This window comes from Sceloporus undulatus, chromosome 6 (assembly GCF_019175285.1).
Source record: "Sceloporus undulatus isolate JIND9_A2432 ecotype Alabama chromosome 6, SceUnd_v1.1, whole genome shotgun sequence".
NCBI lineage: Eukaryota > Metazoa > Chordata > Lepidosauria > Squamata > Phrynosomatidae > Sceloporus > Sceloporus undulatus.
The window spans coordinates 6489066-6508304 of NC_056527.1; the positions used below are offsets into that span (position 1 = coordinate 6489066).

General features: G+C 40.8%; 1 protein-coding gene across 8 annotated transcripts in view; it reads right to left on the bottom strand.

Moving 5' to 3' along the window:
* The window catches only part of MINDY4 (MINDY lysine 48 deubiquitinase 4), a 115415-nt gene that overhangs the window by 23949 nt on the left and 72227 nt on the right, over nt 1–19239 (bottom strand). For all 8 annotated transcript variants that reach the window (XR_006104445.1, XR_006104446.1, XM_042472184.1 and 5 more), the window contains 2 exons: nt 10212–10275; nt 8532–8693 (listed from right to left, as the gene is read on the bottom strand). Coding sequence is in view for 6 of the 8 variants with exons in the window: in XM_042472184.1 (XP_042328118.1) it covers nt 8532–8693; nt 10212–10275 (226 nt within the window). In the remaining 2 variants the exon portion in view is untranslated. The remainder of the gene's footprint in view (nt 1–8531; nt 8694–10211; nt 10276–19239) is intronic.

Consider the following 19239-nt stretch of genomic DNA (forward strand, 5'->3'; position numbering starts at 1 on the left):
TAACCTGGCAGTGATCTTTACTGCAAATCCAAAAAAATGTGCAGGCGCATATGGGGAGATACAATTTTTAAAATAGTCTGGACCCAAGCTTTATAAGGCTTTAATGGCCATAGCCAGCGATCAGCAACCAGTGGAGTTGTTTCAGCAAGGCGGCTATACGGTCAGCTGTCGATATCCATGGATTCTTTACCCACGGATTCAAGCATCCGCAGCTTGAAAATATTCAAAAACTAAATAAATTCTGAAAATTAAAATCAAATTTGCCATTTTATACAGGTGACACCATATTATTATTCATTGTATTTAATGGGACTTGAGCATCCATGGATTTTGACATCCACAAGGTGTCCTGCAACCAAACCCCAGGGCACACTGTACATTCCCTACAACTTGCCTCACTCAGCATTCTGGCTGCAGCATTTTGGTTCCTAAATATCAAACACACATTATGTGTTGAATAGCATAAAGACTATTAGAAACATCGCCTCCTTTTGATCGTTTCTGACACTTTCCCAGAAGTTCACTGCTGGGAAAAGATGGCAGATATAGCATAATCAGCAGTTTGTAGACTTCCCTGTCCTTTCTTCTATAACCCTTATTTGTTTTCATAAATCTCAGTTGTAGTCTTTGGCATTGTGCAAAATGTCAACTCTTTTGAAAGGGGCAGACCAATTTTCAGCTCCTTGGTAGAGTAGAGTGGAGAGGTATTTATGCTTGTTTGGCTTTATTTCCTCTTCTCCTGATGTAAAAATTAATTTCTCTCAACACTATGATGACCCGGTCATTTTCAGCATGGTAGTTCAAAACTTCCAAACCCATTTCACCTCTTGATAGAGATGAGATTTTTCCTGCAGCTACACAAAAGGTAGCAAGAAGAAAATACACATCCTGTTTCCAGCATGGACAAGGATTGCAAGGTGTGAAGTGAAATAAATCAGGCCATGAATACGTTCTTTGGGCATGAATACATTTTTCAGGGTTAAAAGGAAGAGCTAGGAGAAAATAGGATTGGACAGGCAAGTTGATCTGAACAGTACAAAGAGAATCACTTGGTTAATACTATTTCTTATCTACATAGAATTTATTTCTGAAATCCTTATCAGAACTGTACCAATCATAGCTGTCTGTACCTGCATCAGAGCATAAGAATCCAGATGCATAAGTAGGCATGTTATGGTGCAAAGAAAATTTGGGAATTTTCCCATCCTTGACAAGAAAGGGTGTGCTGACATATCAAGATACCCCTTCAAGAAAATGGTGACCTGACGCAAGACTTTTTACATTTCTGGACTCTTTAGTTTGATTTTTTATTTGTTTGTTTGCACACATGTACAAATCCCTTGTTCCTTGGCCAAAACCCCCCAATAATCTTGTAGAAGAAACTTTTTTTCTGTAAAAAAAACCCAACCCAAATACCCCATATATATATGTGTGTGTGTGTGTGTGTGTGTGAGAGAGAGAGAGAGAGAGAGAGAGAGAGAGAGAACGGTGCAAATGCTTCTTCTGCATATAGCCTGCAGCACTTGCTATTCTCTGGTAGTCTCCCTTCCAAATACTAACCAGGCCTGATCTTGGTTAATTTACAAGATTAGATATGATGTGATGCCTTCAGGTTTTTGGGGCAAAGGTATGTGCCTTCAAGTCAACTTGACACCCTAATGAATTTCATAGGGCTTTCTTAGGCAAGAAATACTCTGAGGTGGTTTAGCATTGTCTTTCTCTAAAATATAGCCTACAGAGCCTGGTATTCACTGGTGGTCCCCCTTCCAAGTACTAACCAGGCCTACCCCTGTTTAGTTTCCAAGATCAGATGGGATATGGTGCCTATGATTCTATGATTCTATATTAGTTCTGACTTCAGTCTAAACATAGAAGGAAATGTTTTCCAGCTCAGGATTCCTGATGTAGCTGAAGCTAGGGATTTTAACAGGAAAAAGTGTAGTCCGAAGCATGCAAACTATTGTTGTGTTAAAAAGAAAGCGAGGGAGAGGAAATATTCACTATATATACAATACTGGGCTTGGCCAGTCAGTCCAGGAGGTTCATGCTGGCTACTAGTTAAGACCAAGATGGCACAGCTCTATTTCCTTCAGTCCGGGAGGAAGGCAATATGGCTTGAGTATATACAATCCACATATGCTCAAGAAAGATCATGAGGTCCAAGCTCTGGAGTCACTAACATTATAGGTAGGCTCCTATTTTTTGTAGCCACTTGACAAAGAGAACATGGAAGATAGTTTTCAATACTGCTTGGGTATGGCATTTTAAAGTACGTAAAAATGCCTAGATACACACTCATAGATTTATCCTCAGGTCGGGCTCCCTAAGGCATTATGCATTACGCACCAGCCAGAGTTGCTCAGCACTTATCATTGAAGCACACACACAGAATTTCTTTTCTTGTTTGGAAACTGAGGCAGAAATAGTAAGAAAAAGGGGCTGTTCCTGGATCAAGGAGAAATGAGGGAATTATCCCTTCTTCGTTAATTTGCTCACTTGCTAGATGATGGATGCAGAGTAGAGGGTGATCTCTAGTACCACAAAGACTGGGAAGGAAGGAGGAAGAAAATATATAGATCCCTAACCCCACTTTGATGAGTTTTGCAAGTTGTAGCAACCAGTTTCTTAAGCAGTGACTCCCAAACTTTGGTCCTCCCAGTGTTTTGGAATCACTGCTTTGCAAATTGTAGCAAGCTGCTGCTCTTCTAGCTGAGCTAGGGATTTGCAGTCAGTCTCTTTCTGTTGGAGAACTTGCATCCTCATAGTCCACCTGGGGATGACCTATTAAAACTGGAGACTGGAGGCCAGGCCCTGAGATCTGGCAACCCTACTCCTTTCACACACAAGCACTATGAAAAAATAGGTGAGACTAGAAGACACAAAATGAAATCCACTGAGTGGGGAGAAGAAGAAGAGGTGGAGGAAGACGGTGAAAAGAGGAGGATGGGAGCAGGAATACAGATAAAACCGAACTTCCAGGTTATCCGTTCTCTTCAGTTGGCAAGACTATATGCCCCCTCCACCTGACTACTTTCCACCCTGTCTTTAATCCAGGACAGATACGTACGAGAAGCGCAAGCAAAGCCAATGCCAGCCTTGGTTGTAAAAAGTTACAGTTCTGAGAGAGATGTTCCAGAGGGCAAGTGGATGTGCCAAGTGCCAGAAAGAGAGAAAACATGATGTGGAGTACAGAGCAGACTTTGGCAGAGCAAAGTAAAAAAACAAAATACGGGTGACTGCAAAGAGGATGAAGGGTTTGGCATTAATAAATCACACTCCCAGGCGGTGAGGCTGTGTTTGAAGACAAAAAAGGGGGTTAGTCAGAGTGTTCTATGACCATGTGCCAAATTCTGGAAAATGAAGAAAGGAATGAAAAGTAGTAAAAAATGTAGATAAGGTAGAAATAAACAAATGCTTTAAATAAGACACAAATGAATAAACACAGGCCAGAATTATATTGCTAGTTCGCTATTCTATTGTTAGAATAGACTTATTGAATCAATAAGATTTTTACCTGTGAATTGACTCACCAGTTAAAAGGAATTTAATGGGTTTACTCTATTTGGAACTCACCAATAAGACTGGACAGGACAAACCAAGCGAGTGCATTCCCACAATCAATATATGTGGCAATCTATCTGTCGTTGGTTATCATAGTTGAGGTACAACCAGAAAAAATGTATAAAAATAATAAGGAAATAGTGAATCCAACAACAATACACATTATATCGCTAGAGGCATCAGGAAGGCAAAGGTAATGACCAAACTCACCAAGGGAGACCCCGACATTTCCTAGATAGAGCTGCCTAACATGTCTGCCTCATCTTTTTGTCCAAATGGATTATAGTTACTATGGACCCAAGAAGAGGGTCAGCATGGAAGTCTGTGGTGGCTCCCTTCCTTCTGTTGTTCCTTCTGTACAAGAGTACACACACTATTTTTGCCTTAAGAACTCTCTCTTTCCCCAATTTTAACAATATGCCAGTGGTTGTCAAACTGTGGGGAGAGTGAAAGTTGCTCCCAGGAGGCAAAAGACTTGGAGGTCCCTGATCCTTCCTCCTCTTCATCCTCAATTTCCAAACTTTGTTCTAGAGGGGAACAGAAAGGCAAGGAAGGCGGGATACAGACCGTCCAAAAGGGTGGTCTGCCGTCACCCTAGTTTGCTGAGCGAGGGAGCCGCAGCGGACAAACCGCACAGCTCCCTCGCAGAACAAAAAGAAGCTGCAAAAATGGCTTCTTTTTCCGGTGCCATTGTGATGGTGCACTTGCGGCATCACAATAATGCCAAGACATGCGGACGCTAGGCGTCTGTCACGTCAAAATAGCGGCACCCATGTGTATAGGGCACCACCATTTTGACGGCCTTGTCACATGCGAAGGGCGAGGGGTGTCTAAAAGCACCGCCCCTCGCACGTGATGATGGCACCCCATAGGGCCCGTCTATAGAGCACCGAAGGCACTTGGAGCCTCTGTCTGAGGGAGGATGAGAGCTATTTCTGTATAAAATGTTGAAATATATGTATACATGAATGGGTAGATAAAAATATGCACACTAAATAAACAAAATATTTTTATTCGTATACTATCTTGAGCAGTGTGTGTGTGCATGTGTGCGTGTGTGTGATGTCCATATGTAGATGGGGGATTACAAAGGTAAAAAGTCTGAGAACCACTGTGATAGGGCTTCTTGGTGGCTGCTCCCAGGCTCTGGAATGCCCTTCTAAGAGAGCCTGGACTGGCATCCTCCTTGGTTAGCCTTCTGTAGGCAAGTGAAGACCTTCTTGTTTCAACAGGCCAATCATAGGGAAAGGGCCATCAATACTGTGCTGAATGCATTTGCTTTTTTTAAAAATGCTATTAAACTGCTTTTTTATTCTACTGCTAATTTAATAATACTTTAATTTCTGTATGCTTTTAGTTAAGTGAATTTTAATCTCTGTTTGTGTTAACTCTTGTAAGCCACCTTGAGTTCTAGGGCCAGGGAAAAGGTGGGATATACCAGGAACTCCAAATGACAAAATCTAGAAGCTAGCTGGCTTCTAAGACAGAATGACAGGCACATAAAATACTGCAAATATTCTGAAGTGAACTATGGATGTTTTCTGGAGAAACCCACGGATAGTCCTCCCATGGTGCTTTCTCTATTCTCTAGACACTGAGTTTAGGATCAACTCATGGTACACTGTGAAGTCGAAGGCTTTCATGGCCAGCATCTATAGTTTTTTGTGGGTTTTTCAGGTTCTGTGGCCATGTTCTAGAAGAGTTTATTCCTGACATTTTGCCAGCATCTGTGGCTGGCATCTTCAGAGAATGCTTGTCTGGAAAGGAGTTGGGTGTGTGTGTGCGCGCGTGCGCATACACACTGTGTGAACCTGGGAAGGCAGGAGTGATTTGCATTTGTCTTGTTCTGTTGCTAATGGCAGGCCTCAGGGTGGGAGGGTCTGCAAAAGAGGATGAGTGTCTGCTTGATTAGTGCTCATTGTCTGCTGGAAACCCCTGACCATGGGAGATTTCTCATTTGCATTTGCTGAGTCTTCATCTTGATATTTTTCAGGATTGGTGGCCAAACCTTGTTTACTTTAAGGGTTTCCTCTTTCTTGTTGAAATTATCCAGGTGTTTCCGGATCTCAATGGCTTCCCTGTGCATCCTGACATAGTAGTTGTTGACATGGTCCAGAACTTCAGTGTTTTCAAACAGTATTTTATGCCCAGGATGGTTTGTGGCATGTTCTGCTACTGCTGATTTTTCTGGCTGGCCCAGTCTGCAGTGTCTCTCGTGTTCCTTGATTCTTGTTTGCACACTGTGCTTGGTGGTCCCTGTGTAGACTTGTCCGCAGCTGTATGGTATGTGGTAAACTCCTGCAGTTGTGAGAGGGTCTCTCTAATAATAATCTTTATTTGTATACCGCTTTTCCGTGGACGATCAAAGCGGTTTCCAATATCAGATTAACAATACATAACACATCATGACTCTGCTTCTCTCTCCTCAAGATGGTGGTCGGGAGGAGGGCTCTTATTCTTGGCAGGCAGAGGCCTGTTGTTTCTTGCCTGCTTCTCTCCCCTCAAGATGGTGGTCAGGAGGAGGGCTTTTCTTCTCTGGTCCTTGGCTGAGCAAAGCATTTGCTGGATTTTCTTCATTAGTTTGTAAACCATTTGCAGATTGTGCTTCCTCACCACTTTGCCTATTCTATCTGTGACTCCTTTGATGTATGGTAAAAATACCTTCTCTTTTGGTGGCTGCTTATCTTCACTCCTCTGGGTTTTTCTGGGCCTCGCAGCCCTTCTGATGTCTGAGCTGGAGTAACCATTCACCTGTAGAGCCCAGTCTGGGTGCTTCAGTTCATCTTCCAAGAAGTAGGGTTCGCAGATGTATTTTACCCGGTCCACCAGTGTTTTGATTGTGCTTCCTTTTTGTCTTGGGTGATGGTTGGAGGTCTTGTGCAGGTATCTGTCTGTATGTGTAGGTTTTCTGTATACTGTGTGACCCAAACATTGGTTCGGTTTGCAGATGACTAGGACATCCAAGAATGGCAGTGTTCCTTCCTTTTCTTTTTCCACAGTGAATTGGATGTTGGGGTGGATGTTGTTCATATGGTTCAGGAACACAGCCAGATCTTTTTCTCCATGGCTCCAAATAGTGAAAGTGGCATCCACGTATCGGAACCAAGTTGTGGGCTTTTTCGGTGATGTCTCCAGGGTTTGCTTCCATGGTACATTGTTTCTACTCCTGGTTTCCATTACTTTACAAGTCAATTCCATGCTGACTGAATCAATTTAAACTGAAATTTTGGGTAGGATAAGTGTTGGTGTGTGTGGTGTATAGCTCCAAAGATTTGGATTCATTTTTTTCCTATCATGCCAGTGTCAACACAGATTGATCAAAAGGGTATTATTGAGCTTCTTTGTGTTTACACAGCAGTGGTTGAGAGGAGGCCGCTGTTCCTCCTTTCCTTCTCAGCTTCAGAACCAAGCCATGGAAGAAATAAGCCCGCTGAAATTTTATTGGCTTTTTGTTGTCTCCCTCATGTGTTATGGCATATTCAAAGATTTAGGAATCCCACCATAGAGTGGTGGGCACATGTTTTTAATAAATCAGCCCATTTAGGTCCAGGAGTTTTATTACAGACAGCAGACAACATTGACCTGCCCTCTGGATTGCTGCCATTGATTATATTTACTAACTAGGCATCCAATTCCCCCAGATGCTGTGCTTTAATAACATGATAGAACCCTTTCAAAGAGCTACGTACAGAACAATGGACTGAGTTGGAAAACTTGGGAGGGGGATATCTTTTTTCAGACTAGAGTGTCAAGAATCCCCAAGCTAACATGGCCAATACATCATCCCAAAAGAATCTTGACTTTAATTTTAGATATGATTGTGTCAAAGCAGCTTGTTTGCCAATGTACCTAATTATATTGGTAAAATAACATGCAAATTTCATTTATTGGATTTATATCCTGCCCAAAATGGAATTCCAATAAGCTAGGGATGACGAAGCAGAGCAGTTTATCACACTAGTGAAATCCCACTGGAAAACAGGAGTTAAACAAGATTTTAATTTAAACAAAACTTGCAAATTAGAGTAGTTTATCACACTAGGGATTGCCCAAGTGAAATAATGCAAAGTTAATCCAAACGCAAAGCAGAAAAAAATTGCAGCTTTTTTATTTTCGGGTTGTTCCTTGTTTTCTCTGCTTTGCGTTTGGATTATCTGAACTTTATTTCATGTTAACAGTGATGTCGTGACATAAACTTTGGGCATTTCTGGGTTTTCTCCAATTTAAATCTCGTTTAACTCCTGTTTTCCTGTGGGACCTCCCTAGTGTGATAAACTCAAGAGAGATGCAGCAAACATTCATGGTCCTCATGGAAATAATTTGAGAAATTATTGTAATTAGATTAGAATCCCAGAAGATTAAGGCATAGGTTAGAATAAAGCCAGAGGAATGAAATCTGCACATCATGAATTTTACAAAGACTACAGCCTAAATAAGGGTGTTGTGTGGCTCAGCTGCAAAGGGATCCTTCTTTGAAAAGTAGATGAATTGGACTGACTGCAAAGCGAAGACAATCTTACTGCAAATGTGAAACTTCAGTTTTTTGTAATGGACAAAGCATTTGGTAATCAAGATGTATACACTCAGCTATTTTGTCCTTGCATGCAAGGATGAATAAGTATAGTAGTGTTTTTTTCCTGGTGCAATAGAAATCAAAACATTTTAAAGAGTTGCAAGACAATTATTGTGTGGATGATGAGTTTTTGAGGGGAGGAACCCATTTTCCACACAGAAAACAATTTTCTGCACAAGAAGTAGTGTTTCTGCATGAACAACAACAACAACAAACTATTTTTTCTCCTGACAATAAATTCTTCTGCCACATTTCAGGACATTCAATCTCAAGAGAAAACAATGCAAAATTCTTGTTGGGCTATTACATTTCCCGGTAGGGTTTTCTGACTGCATTTTTTTTAAAAAGCTGGGAACAAATAAAGAATGTTTCCCCATCCCTGATGGGTAGTATATACCTGGCAGACGTCATAGTGCTCAAAAAGAGACAGCAATCCAACATCACTGCGTTCACCAATGCCTTTTAAAACCATGATGTTGCCATTCCCAGAGTCCAGATCCATCTCATCATTGAAAACATTGGACACGGCCTTGCCAGTCAGCAGGAGGTTAACCAGCTCCTAGTTTAAATAGAATAAAGGGATGTTGGCATTGATAATGGCCAGGGAGTAAGCAAGTGGGGTGCAGTGGTCTGAGTTTTATTAGACTAGGAGTCCAGGAGATTGTGATTCAAATCCCTGTTCAACCAGGGAAACCCACTGGGTGGCTTTGGGCAAATCCCATTCTCTCAGCCTCAAAAGGAGGGCGATCCCCTTCTAAACAAATCTTGCTAAGAAAGACCCATTATAGATTTACCTTAGGCTCACCGTAAATCAGAAACAAGTTGAAGGCACACAAGAAAAACAAAACATGGAGTAAGATAGGAGTGTAAAACTTTGTGAGGTATGGGGCCCAATTCCACCCCAACAAGCCACACTCATGTGCCCCAGCAGTTATGCAATATTACTTCCATCCTTCCCACTCTTTGCAATTTTTTGGTCCATTTTGGTCATTTTTCTAGGGATTTGAGAGTACTGATATAAGTGATTCAAACCATGGCCTTCTTCTACATGAAAAAGAATTTTTTATGGGGGGAAGGGTTTACTTTGGAAAAGCTTTGAAATGTGCCAAAATTGGGCTCAGGGCCACACAAAGTCCATGGACCACTTTCTCCACAGATGGGTAAGGACAGTTGCTTGTGCTACAGATGAAGAACCTAAGTGGAAGTCCAAACATGGTCTGAGAGTTCATGTAATGAACTGCCTTGTAGTTCTTTACGGTCATAGATAAACAACAGTGCAAGGTGGAGGAGGCACATTCGAGCGACTCTCTCTGTGGTTTGTGGGCACACCATTATACTCTCTCTCTCCCTCCCCCCCCGCTCTCTTCTCTCTCTATATATATATATATATATATATTTATATAACAACTCCATACTCGCTCCTCCTTCTCTTATACTGAAGACTCCTCCTGGAACATGCATATCATGGTGCTATCATTGCAATACTCTTTTGAACCCCTTTGCAAACACCACTGGTGAGTTTTGGGGAAACTTGCAAGAACTGTGGCTCGATCAAATCCTCTTCATTTTTGCCTTGCTATAGCAAAAATGTTGGGATTTTGTAGCTTTTTTTTTAATCAACCAGTTTTCCTCAAAACACATTGGTGTGGTGTGACCCACAAAATGTCCTGGGTGTACAGGGATTGTCTGATTTGTCATTAAGAAGGCCCATTTTGCCTTAAAGCAACTGGATCTTCTGCCAAAAGTAGCTGGAGACATGGCTGATAGTAAAGGTCTGCCTACTTCCTGGATAACCATTGTCCAATCTAGAGAATCTGTCACTTAGCACCATACTGTATAAGAAGTGGCTTGCAGTGCTATTAGGCTTCTCTTGCTTACTCATTCATCCTACCACCCACTGTAAGTGGAATATGTCCCTTTATGGGTGGGGGCAGGTGTCAAATTCAAACCCTGGGTTATATAACAGTGCTATTTACTTTGATATGATTATTGTACAGCATTGTTGTCCCCTTACCTCCTTCTCCAGACTAGTGAAATAACACATTCTAGAGTGCATACAGACTTTCCTCGTTTTTACCTGTGAACAGTATCCATGTACACCAATCAACCGGTTTGTGAAAACATCAAAATCTTCACGAACTCTGGAAGAGAAGGAGGTGGGGGAAATGAAATTTTAAAAACTAAGGATGTTTCTTCTAAGGAAAAAGCTAAGCTGTCTCTCCTCCAGTCCCTCCACCAGTCTGTACATAAAATTTGGCTCTCTCCCCAAAGAACCAAAAACAGGGCATGATCACAATCATCAAAATACTTTGGTATAAATACACAATGCAATAAAATGCAATGCAATAAAACAACAGAGCTGAGAGTAAAAGAAAAGTATGGTGATTTCCCAATGATGGGGACTTATGTTCCAAAATAGTACTCTTCCCTTAATCACCAGGAAAAGTAGTTTTTGTCATATTATGGGTGTGATGGGTCTCTTGTGAAAAGAATCTTTTTTAAAAAAAATCCTGTGGGGCATGCCTATGCATAATGTCCCCCTGTGCCACACTGCACAATTACAGCAGTTTGACACTACTTTAATTGTCATGGCTGCAGCCTATGAAATCCTGGGATTTGTACTCCAGTGAGCACCAAAGCTGTCAGGCAGAGAATTCTAAGTGCATTACAAAACTACAAATCCCAGGATTTTACTGGGTGGAGCTATAAGAGCTAAAATTGTATATACTGTGAAGTAGTTATACTTATTTAGTTATTTAACATGGGTGAATTTTGTGTCAGTATACAAACTTTTCCCCTCTGGGAAGCTAACAATCACCCATAACAATAGGGGTATAATATAATAAAAATACATAAAATTGAGATTAGTGAGTAGATAAAATTGAATCAAACCAGCAAAATCACTAAACCTCATTTGTTTATTAAAACTTGACATCAAGAAGATATAAGATTACATGTCACACCAGCCTCTATGGGGACGCAAAGGGCCCAACTCATTTAGGGCTTTGAAAATAATGGCCAGCACATGGGAATTATGCACCTCTAATAGTTGACTGGCAAACAGTGTACAAGAACTACTGAGATTTATGAACCCAAAAAGTCATTCACAGCAGACTGGTAGCTGTGTTTTGTACTAACTCAACCTTTCAAGAAGCATTGAAAGGCAGACCCACATTGAAAAGTGTGATCCAGTTTTTTCTAGCCCATGATCTGTGACATTTATAAAACAATTGTCAGATTTTGCTGTGAGTAGGCAGATTCCTATAACAAGCTTGCACAGCACAACTGGTCTGTATTTTCATTTGCTTCATACCCTCAACCCTTCTATTATGTTATCTCAACTTAAAAAGAAAAGAATAGAAAAGCAAACAATTTTTATACATTTGCAATAATTAAGTCAAGACCTCTGAGGAATATACATGGTTTAAGAAAGATCTGACTGAAAATCTGCCTCTAGAGTCAAATATTAAAATTGGTATTTTTCTGTTTTTTAAAAAAAATCTGATTCCAAGAATAATACCAAAGAATCATCAAAATGAAATGCAGATACAGATGTGTACAATGCGGCTAGTAAAAGTGGACACCTCCTGCCTGTTGATAATACTGCATATAGAGATTAGGGTGGAAGGAGTAGATTGTGGTACAAGAACCCAAGGGGGTGGATGGGATCCCTGAAAAGTAGGTGGAAGGCATGGGTGCAATCTTGAGTCCTCGAAATTCTGCTCATAAAAAAGAACTTTGCCTCACACCAACATTTACCATGGTCTACCAACATCTACCACAATGTCTACCAAGATCTACCAATATCTATCACAACATCTACTACAGTCTACTAACATCTACCACAAAATCAAACAAGGTCTCTTGAACATAGCATGGGTGTGTGTGTGTGTGAAGGAGCTCCTATATGGACAGCGACGCAAGTCCAGTTGTACGTGCCTAACTCTGCATCCAACCCAATTTTCTAGAATGCTCTATGACCTTAAAAACCCCTAGCAGCTGCCACAAAAGGTAATTTAAAGAATCAATTACAACAAATAATTAATGCAATATATTCATTGTCAAATCATCATCCTCTGAGAAGCAAAATGAAGGCATTGCCCAAATGACAATTCTACCTCTATAAATGAACATTTCCTTCAATCCACAAATTTCTAGCATTACAGTAATTTTTAAAACTTCAGTTTAGCATTTAGGAATACAGTTCAAGGATACAATGAAAAGAAGTAGGCAAAGTGACCAAGGCAAAGCGAAAACAGCAGAGAGAAGGGTGTGTGAATGGTTTTCAGAGTCTTGCTCTCTGCAATCTAAAAATGTGGAGACTGCAGGAACATTTCATTTAGGGAGCAGAATGCCCTCATTTTGTCGCACTCTAGATTATCCTAATTCATCTCAGCATCTTCTCTTAGTTTGGATTAGATGAATGTCTCTTTCAAAGCATTTTCAGAAATGATTTGACAATATGAACAGTGAAATATCCAAGGTATTATTGCTTCAGCCAGAAACATCTTTGGCCCCTGGCCACTTCTTAGCTCCAGGAACATTCACACTGTGGAAATCCCAGAGCTTTCCTCAAGACAACCTGACCGATGCAACATGCGTCAATTAGGGGCTGTGGGACACCGAGTCTGGACAATAGAAGGAAGTTCTAATTCCATCCTTGGGTCCAATGGGCATGGGAATGTTAAGTTTTACCTAAGACGTTTCAAGAAGCAACATCTGTGGTTCACATCATTTGTACTGGCGAGGAAGTGGCCATCAAGGACATGGCTTGAAGATTTACAGCCAGCTTGGATTGTACTAAAGCCCCCACTTCCAGGGCAAGTACAGTTACATGCCCACAACATGGAAAAATAGGCACCCCCTCTGGAAAGCTGTGTGGGAATGATGAGAAATTTTTAAGTGGGGCTACTGGTCCACTGAAATATGTACTGCCCATTGCCTGGTGGTACTGTTCCTGGGTCTTCAGTAGCATTCCTATCCTACCCACCTTTCCTCAGTGGGGCTACTCCAGGGTCTTCAGATCAGTGTTTCCCAACCTTGGGTTCCCATATGTTGTGTGGATTGCAACTCCTATCACCCCTGATTGGCAAGCATGAATATAATGTATTACAGTTACATGCATAAATATAATTTATTAGTTATAGACCAGCCTGATCAGGTACAAAATAAACAATCCAGGCTAAGCTAAGAGCAAACTGCAAGTGCATAAATATTCCAAGAAATGTACGCAACAACAACAAAATTTGCTTTCGGTGGGGGTACCTGTTAGCAGCTACAAGTACTGATATTGTTACAGGTTCAGTCTCCTTTATTCAAAATGCTTGGGACCTGATATGCTTTGATTGAATTTTGGATTATTTAAATTTATTATTATTATTATTATTATTATTATTATTATTATTATTATTTGGATTTTGGAATATTAGCATACACAGAATCTCTTGGAGATGGGATCCAAGTTGAAACATGAAATTAATTTATGATTCATATACACCTTATAAACATAGCTAACAGTAATTTTTACATTTTTAAAATTGTTCATGAAACACATTTTGAGTACAGTACACTGAACCATCAGAAAGCAAAGATGTCACCATCTCAGCCATCCATGTGGACGATTTTGGAGTATTTTGGATTTCAAATTTCTGGATAAGGGAGACTCAACTTGTATTGAGAAGATTTAACAAGTTGATTTGTGGTAAGGCATGCTGAAACTCCTAAATTTCCCAACTGTAAGGTAATTTCACTAATGGAGCCTGAAAGAAGAAGGGAAGAATAGTGATGGAAGTTGTATCCCAACAAGATCTGGGGACTTGAGAATGGGGGAAAGCATCTGTTCATACTTGCTCTCAGCACATCTGCATTCCTCACCATTCTAAATTTACAGAAATTTTGACAGGTATCTGCTTGAGGTTTTCATAGAAAGACAGGACAGTCTGTAGTTTTTGCTGGTGTACAGCTTAGATGTGGGAGGAGGCAAAATGAAGGCATTGCTCCTCTAATAAGAATGTTGCTGCCCAATTAAATTTCCCTTCAGTCCAAAAATTTCTAGCACTGCAGTAATTCAAAACCTCAGTTGAGTATTCACAAACACAGTTGAGGCATCCCAAGAAAATGGCCCGAAAAGTAGACCAAGGGAATTTAAACACAGCCAATAAAAGAGTCTGAGGTATTGAACCATTTCCAAGTTCTCACTCTGTGCAACACTAGAAATGTGGGGGCTGAAGGAAAATTTCATTGGTGGGGCAGAATGCTATAGGCAATGCCTTAATTCCCCACCCCAGTAGTAACCCAACTGAGCCTTTACAACAAATGTTTCTCATCGCTATTGGGTTGTTCCACAGTGTGCGGTGCCATGAACGGAAAGTAAAAGGTTAGCAGTTTCTTCTGCTGAAAATACCAACATAGACAGGCAAAGGCGGGCTTTTCACCCATGTGTTTACTGTAAATATTCCTCCTCTTTGCCATTAACAAAAATAAAAGTCACATGTGTGTTTAAAGCTAAATAATGAGGTCTGGCTCTGTCACAATTCCTATCCATGGGTGAAAACAGTAATACTCCGTGGCTGACCTCACTCTTCTTCTTCATGGCAACAGACTGTTAAACATTAACAAAACACACAATTACTACAGAAATAGAATATGGGCTGGTAAGAGGAAAAAGATCTGAAATAATTACCAGGGAAGTTTCTACAAAAGGGCAGCTAAAAGCAGAAGGATCACCAAAGGAAAGTTCCATTTTGACATCAGTTCATGCCACTATTAACAGATGTGTTTCTCTGGCATAACAGGCAGGAGGCACAATGGATGTATACTAAGGTGATCTTATATGACTGAAGGCTGTTTGGGATGTTACATTCCTCTTATCTGCATCACCCTGCGTGCTAACTCTAGCATCCAACTGAAATTTGTTTGGCAGATTCAGCTCAGATTTCAGCCAAATGCTTTATTTTGGTACTTGCTTCCAAAGTAGCAAATCTACTATGGTTCAACAGTTTATTGGGAAGTGGGAGCTCATCTCACAAACAGATACGCCTTTTTAAAAATTCTGTCATTTTTTTTTCTAAACCCACCCCCAGCCCTGCAAGCAGAAAAGCAGTACATTTGGATAAAACATCTCCCTTTCCTGTGTTTGTTTTCTACTTCCAGGGAGTGTTTGTTGTTAGCAATACTTACTAACTAACTCAGGAAGGACCTAAAAACCTTCCTGTTCCAGCAGGCATTCCCCGAATAAAACCCTGTGGGCCTCCCTCCTCTTCCGTGGCCAAGAGGTTGGGCTATGGGGCTTTTTTGCTGTTTTTTATTGTTATGTATTTTAATTGTTGTATTGTTGTGCTGTTTTTAACCTGTTGTAAGCCGCCCTGATCGTGGGAAGGGCGGGATATAAATAAAATTTTTATTTATTATTATTATTAACTAACTAACTAACTAACAGTCCATCCTGAAATCTGAACCGGCAATGTTCATTCTATCATCTGAGGTTTCTCTGCCACTTTCCCCCCCACATAGAATCATAGAGCTGGAAGAGAACCCCAAGAACCATCCAGTCCAACCCACTGCCATGCAGGAAGGCACCCCCGACAGATGACCATGCAGCCTCTGTTGAAAAACCTCCAAAGAATTAGACTCCACCACTGTCCGAGGCAGCATATTCGACTGTTGAATAGCTCTTACTGTCAGGAAGTTCTTCCTAATATTGAGCTGAAATCTCTTTTCCTAAATTTTGCATGCATTGCTCAAGGTCATATTCTCTGGAGCTGCAGAAAACAAGCTTGCTCCATCCTCAATATGACACCCCTTCAGATATTTAAACATGGCTATCATGTCACCCCTTAACCTTCTCTTTGCCAGGGTAAACATACCCAGATCCCTAAGCCTCTCCTCACAGGGCATGTTGCTCTGTGTACACCTGGGGTCCACATTTATGCAACACAATAATAACTTTAAGTTTCCCTTTAATTGCCATAGTTTCATTCCATAGAATCTTGGGTTTTGCAAGTGCAGGGAATGGCATTTAGAGTTCTGAGCCGGAGGACTTTAGTGCCTCCCCAAACTACAGTATAAACTCACAGATTCCATGGGATGGATCCATGGCAGCTAAAGTGGAATAATAGTGCTACAACTGAGACTTGACCTCAGCACCCTATTTTGCATGCTGTCCAATATGCAAAACCCCAACATGTGAAGACTCACACACAAAATATATAGAATACTGAAGTGCTAACACAGCTGTATTAATTTGAAGACAGTATGGGTGAATAAAGGTGTAGCTTGCATCCCATGGGAATGCCCCAAAAATAAGCATATGTTAGAATGCACAGTAAATCACTTATCTGTGAAGATAAACATAGTTCTGTTCAGGAGGGAGTTAGATACAGTTTCAGGAACACAAGAGTAGCTGCAGAGGCACAGTCACTCAAGTTTTGAGATCAAGGTAAAGTAATGCATGAGACTGAATCACATTTTCCATAGATTAGAATAGAGTGGGTTTAAAGATCTCCAAATCAGACAGCTTTTCTTGTTGACCTTCAACGTTCCTGAAACTCAAAGCTGTTTTCTCGATTCTATTGTTTTCTTTTTTGCTCTTTAAAAAAAAAGATGCTCCCTCTTTTCTTAATTAAACAAAAAAGACCCCACCGCCCATTGTTTTCTTCATCCTCTCAAAAAAGAAATCCACTGTAAAAGGGGAAAAGTTTAAAAATTTCAAGAAATCTTTGGGACTTCAAGCTGAGATGGGTATCTTTATTCAAAACATGCTTTAATCCACATGGGACACAGGTTCAAAGTGAATACAGGATGCCAGAAGAAAGTTCTCCCAAGTTACACAATCATTGTAACCCTGATCTTGCACTCAGTGTAGATTAACTGCTCTGTTTGAACCATCTTAGTCCAAAAGATGAAACAGACATGTTGTCTTGTTGTTCCAGAGGGAAGGATGGGAATAAGCTTGCAGAAACTGCAGGGAATCAGAATTTGGATTAACATTAGGAGGAATGCCCTGATGTGATGAACTGACAGCAGAATAGTTAGACCAGATCAAGCTGGAAATCTCCTTGGAAGCCAAGATGACTAAATTGAGGCTGTTGTACTTTGGTCACATCTTGAGAAAGCACAGCTCACTGGAAAAACCAATAATGTTATAAAAAGTGAAGCAGAAAGAGAGGAAGGTCACATACTAGATGGATGGACTCTATTAAGGAGACTACAAATATGAAAGTATAGGAATTAAGTAGAGCAGTGGAGGCCAGGGAGTCTTGGAGATGTCTCATCCATAGAAGGAGTAGTAGTAGTGGTGGTGGTGGGTTCATATTCTTATGGAGGCATTTACTATATATACTCATGTATAAGTCTAGAAATTTCAGTCAAAAAGTGACACCCCAAAAACTTGGTCAACTTATCCATGGATCAGAGTAAGTACAGTGCTATAATTCTTATCAAAAAGAAGGAACCATCCCCTTCCCTGAGTAGTGTTCAAGTTGGAAAGGACCCCAAGAGGTCTCCAATCCAACCCCCTGCCATATAGGAAAACACAACTAAAGCCCTCCTGGGACATAGCCATCCAACCTCTGTTTAAAGATCTCCAAATCAGACAGTCTGCTAGCCTCTGAGACTATTTATTCTACTGTTGAATAGTTTTTACGGTGAAGAAGTAAATTTACAGTGCTTTATAAATAAAGGTTAATAATAATAATAATAATAATAATAATAATAATAATAAAGAAGTTTTGCCTGATATTTAGGTAGAATTTTCTTTCTGGTAATTTGAATTCACTGGTTCCTGTTCTTGTCTCAGGAACAGCAAAAAATAAGCTCGCTCCATCTTCTCTATATGACATCCCATCAGTTGTTTAAAGACGACAATCATATCGCCTCTCAGTATTCTCATCTCCAAGCTACATCTAACAATTTCCCCCTGTATCAGAGACCTCCTTCCATGTTTATAATAACAGAATCACAGAGTTGAAAGAGACCATAAGGACCTTCCAGTTTAACCCTATTCTGCCCTGCAGGAAGACAGAATCAAATCATTCCTAACAGATGGCCATCCAGCCTCTGTCTAAAAACCTCCAAAGGAGACTCCACAACTCTCTGAGGCATGCTATGTTCTGCAAGAAGGCATAATCAGTCATCAATACACAATTCCATCCTCACAACCAGGTATCAGCAAGTAAAGTGCTTCTTGTTTTTACTGGTTTTTACTCCCACCCATGCAGGCGGGAGCCAGAACATGCTAGAAGTATATGATTATCACCAAAAGCTGGAACCTCATGCACCCACTGAACTCAACGGTGGACAAACCAGAACCAGAGACAGAGTTGAAAGCCATGTCAACAGTGCTCCTGCCTCTCAGGAGGAAATCACAATATGGGCTCCCCTCCCACGTCCTGAGGCAAGTGTATCATGTTATCATGGTGTCTAGGTGCCATGTTGCACAGTAACTCCTGTGCATTTAACAAACCAATGATGATCTATCATGAAAGAATGAGACCATGCACAAGAAGTTGGGTTAAACAAGGGCCACTTTATTGACCTAATTAATGATATTTCAGTCCTGGAAAACCACAAGAGGAGAAGGAACCTGATGTGCTGCTGGAGCTGCAAGGGAAAACATGGGAGGGGCTAGTCTTATATTGCTTGTAACTCTGTCTCCTGCATGAGACCCATGTGGCATCACAGTACACTGTGCCATCCACAGGAACTCCTATTCTTCTCCCATTGGAAGCCCTCAAAGCTAGGTCTGTCCCCATAGCACTGCGTTTATAAGGGGGATCTGGGACCTCCTTATAAACAAAGAGGGCTTGATTCTTTCTTGAATGTCCAGGCAACGTGATTTTTGCCTTTATGCCGAATGCTGGCAAACTCTCTACAGGCCTTTTCAGCACTCCTTCCAAACTATGCCAGCTATGTCAAATTTCTACCCCTCGCTATGCCTGTACCAGAAGCTTGGTGGTACACATTTTTTCACATAAGAAAAAGTGAAGGCATCTATTTTCCATCATTTGTCTAAACTAAAGGGGAAGATTATGAGATATGCAATTAAAACCCACTTAAGAAAGAACAGCCTGATCCTTCCAATGCTGCCTAGCCTAGCACAACCTCTT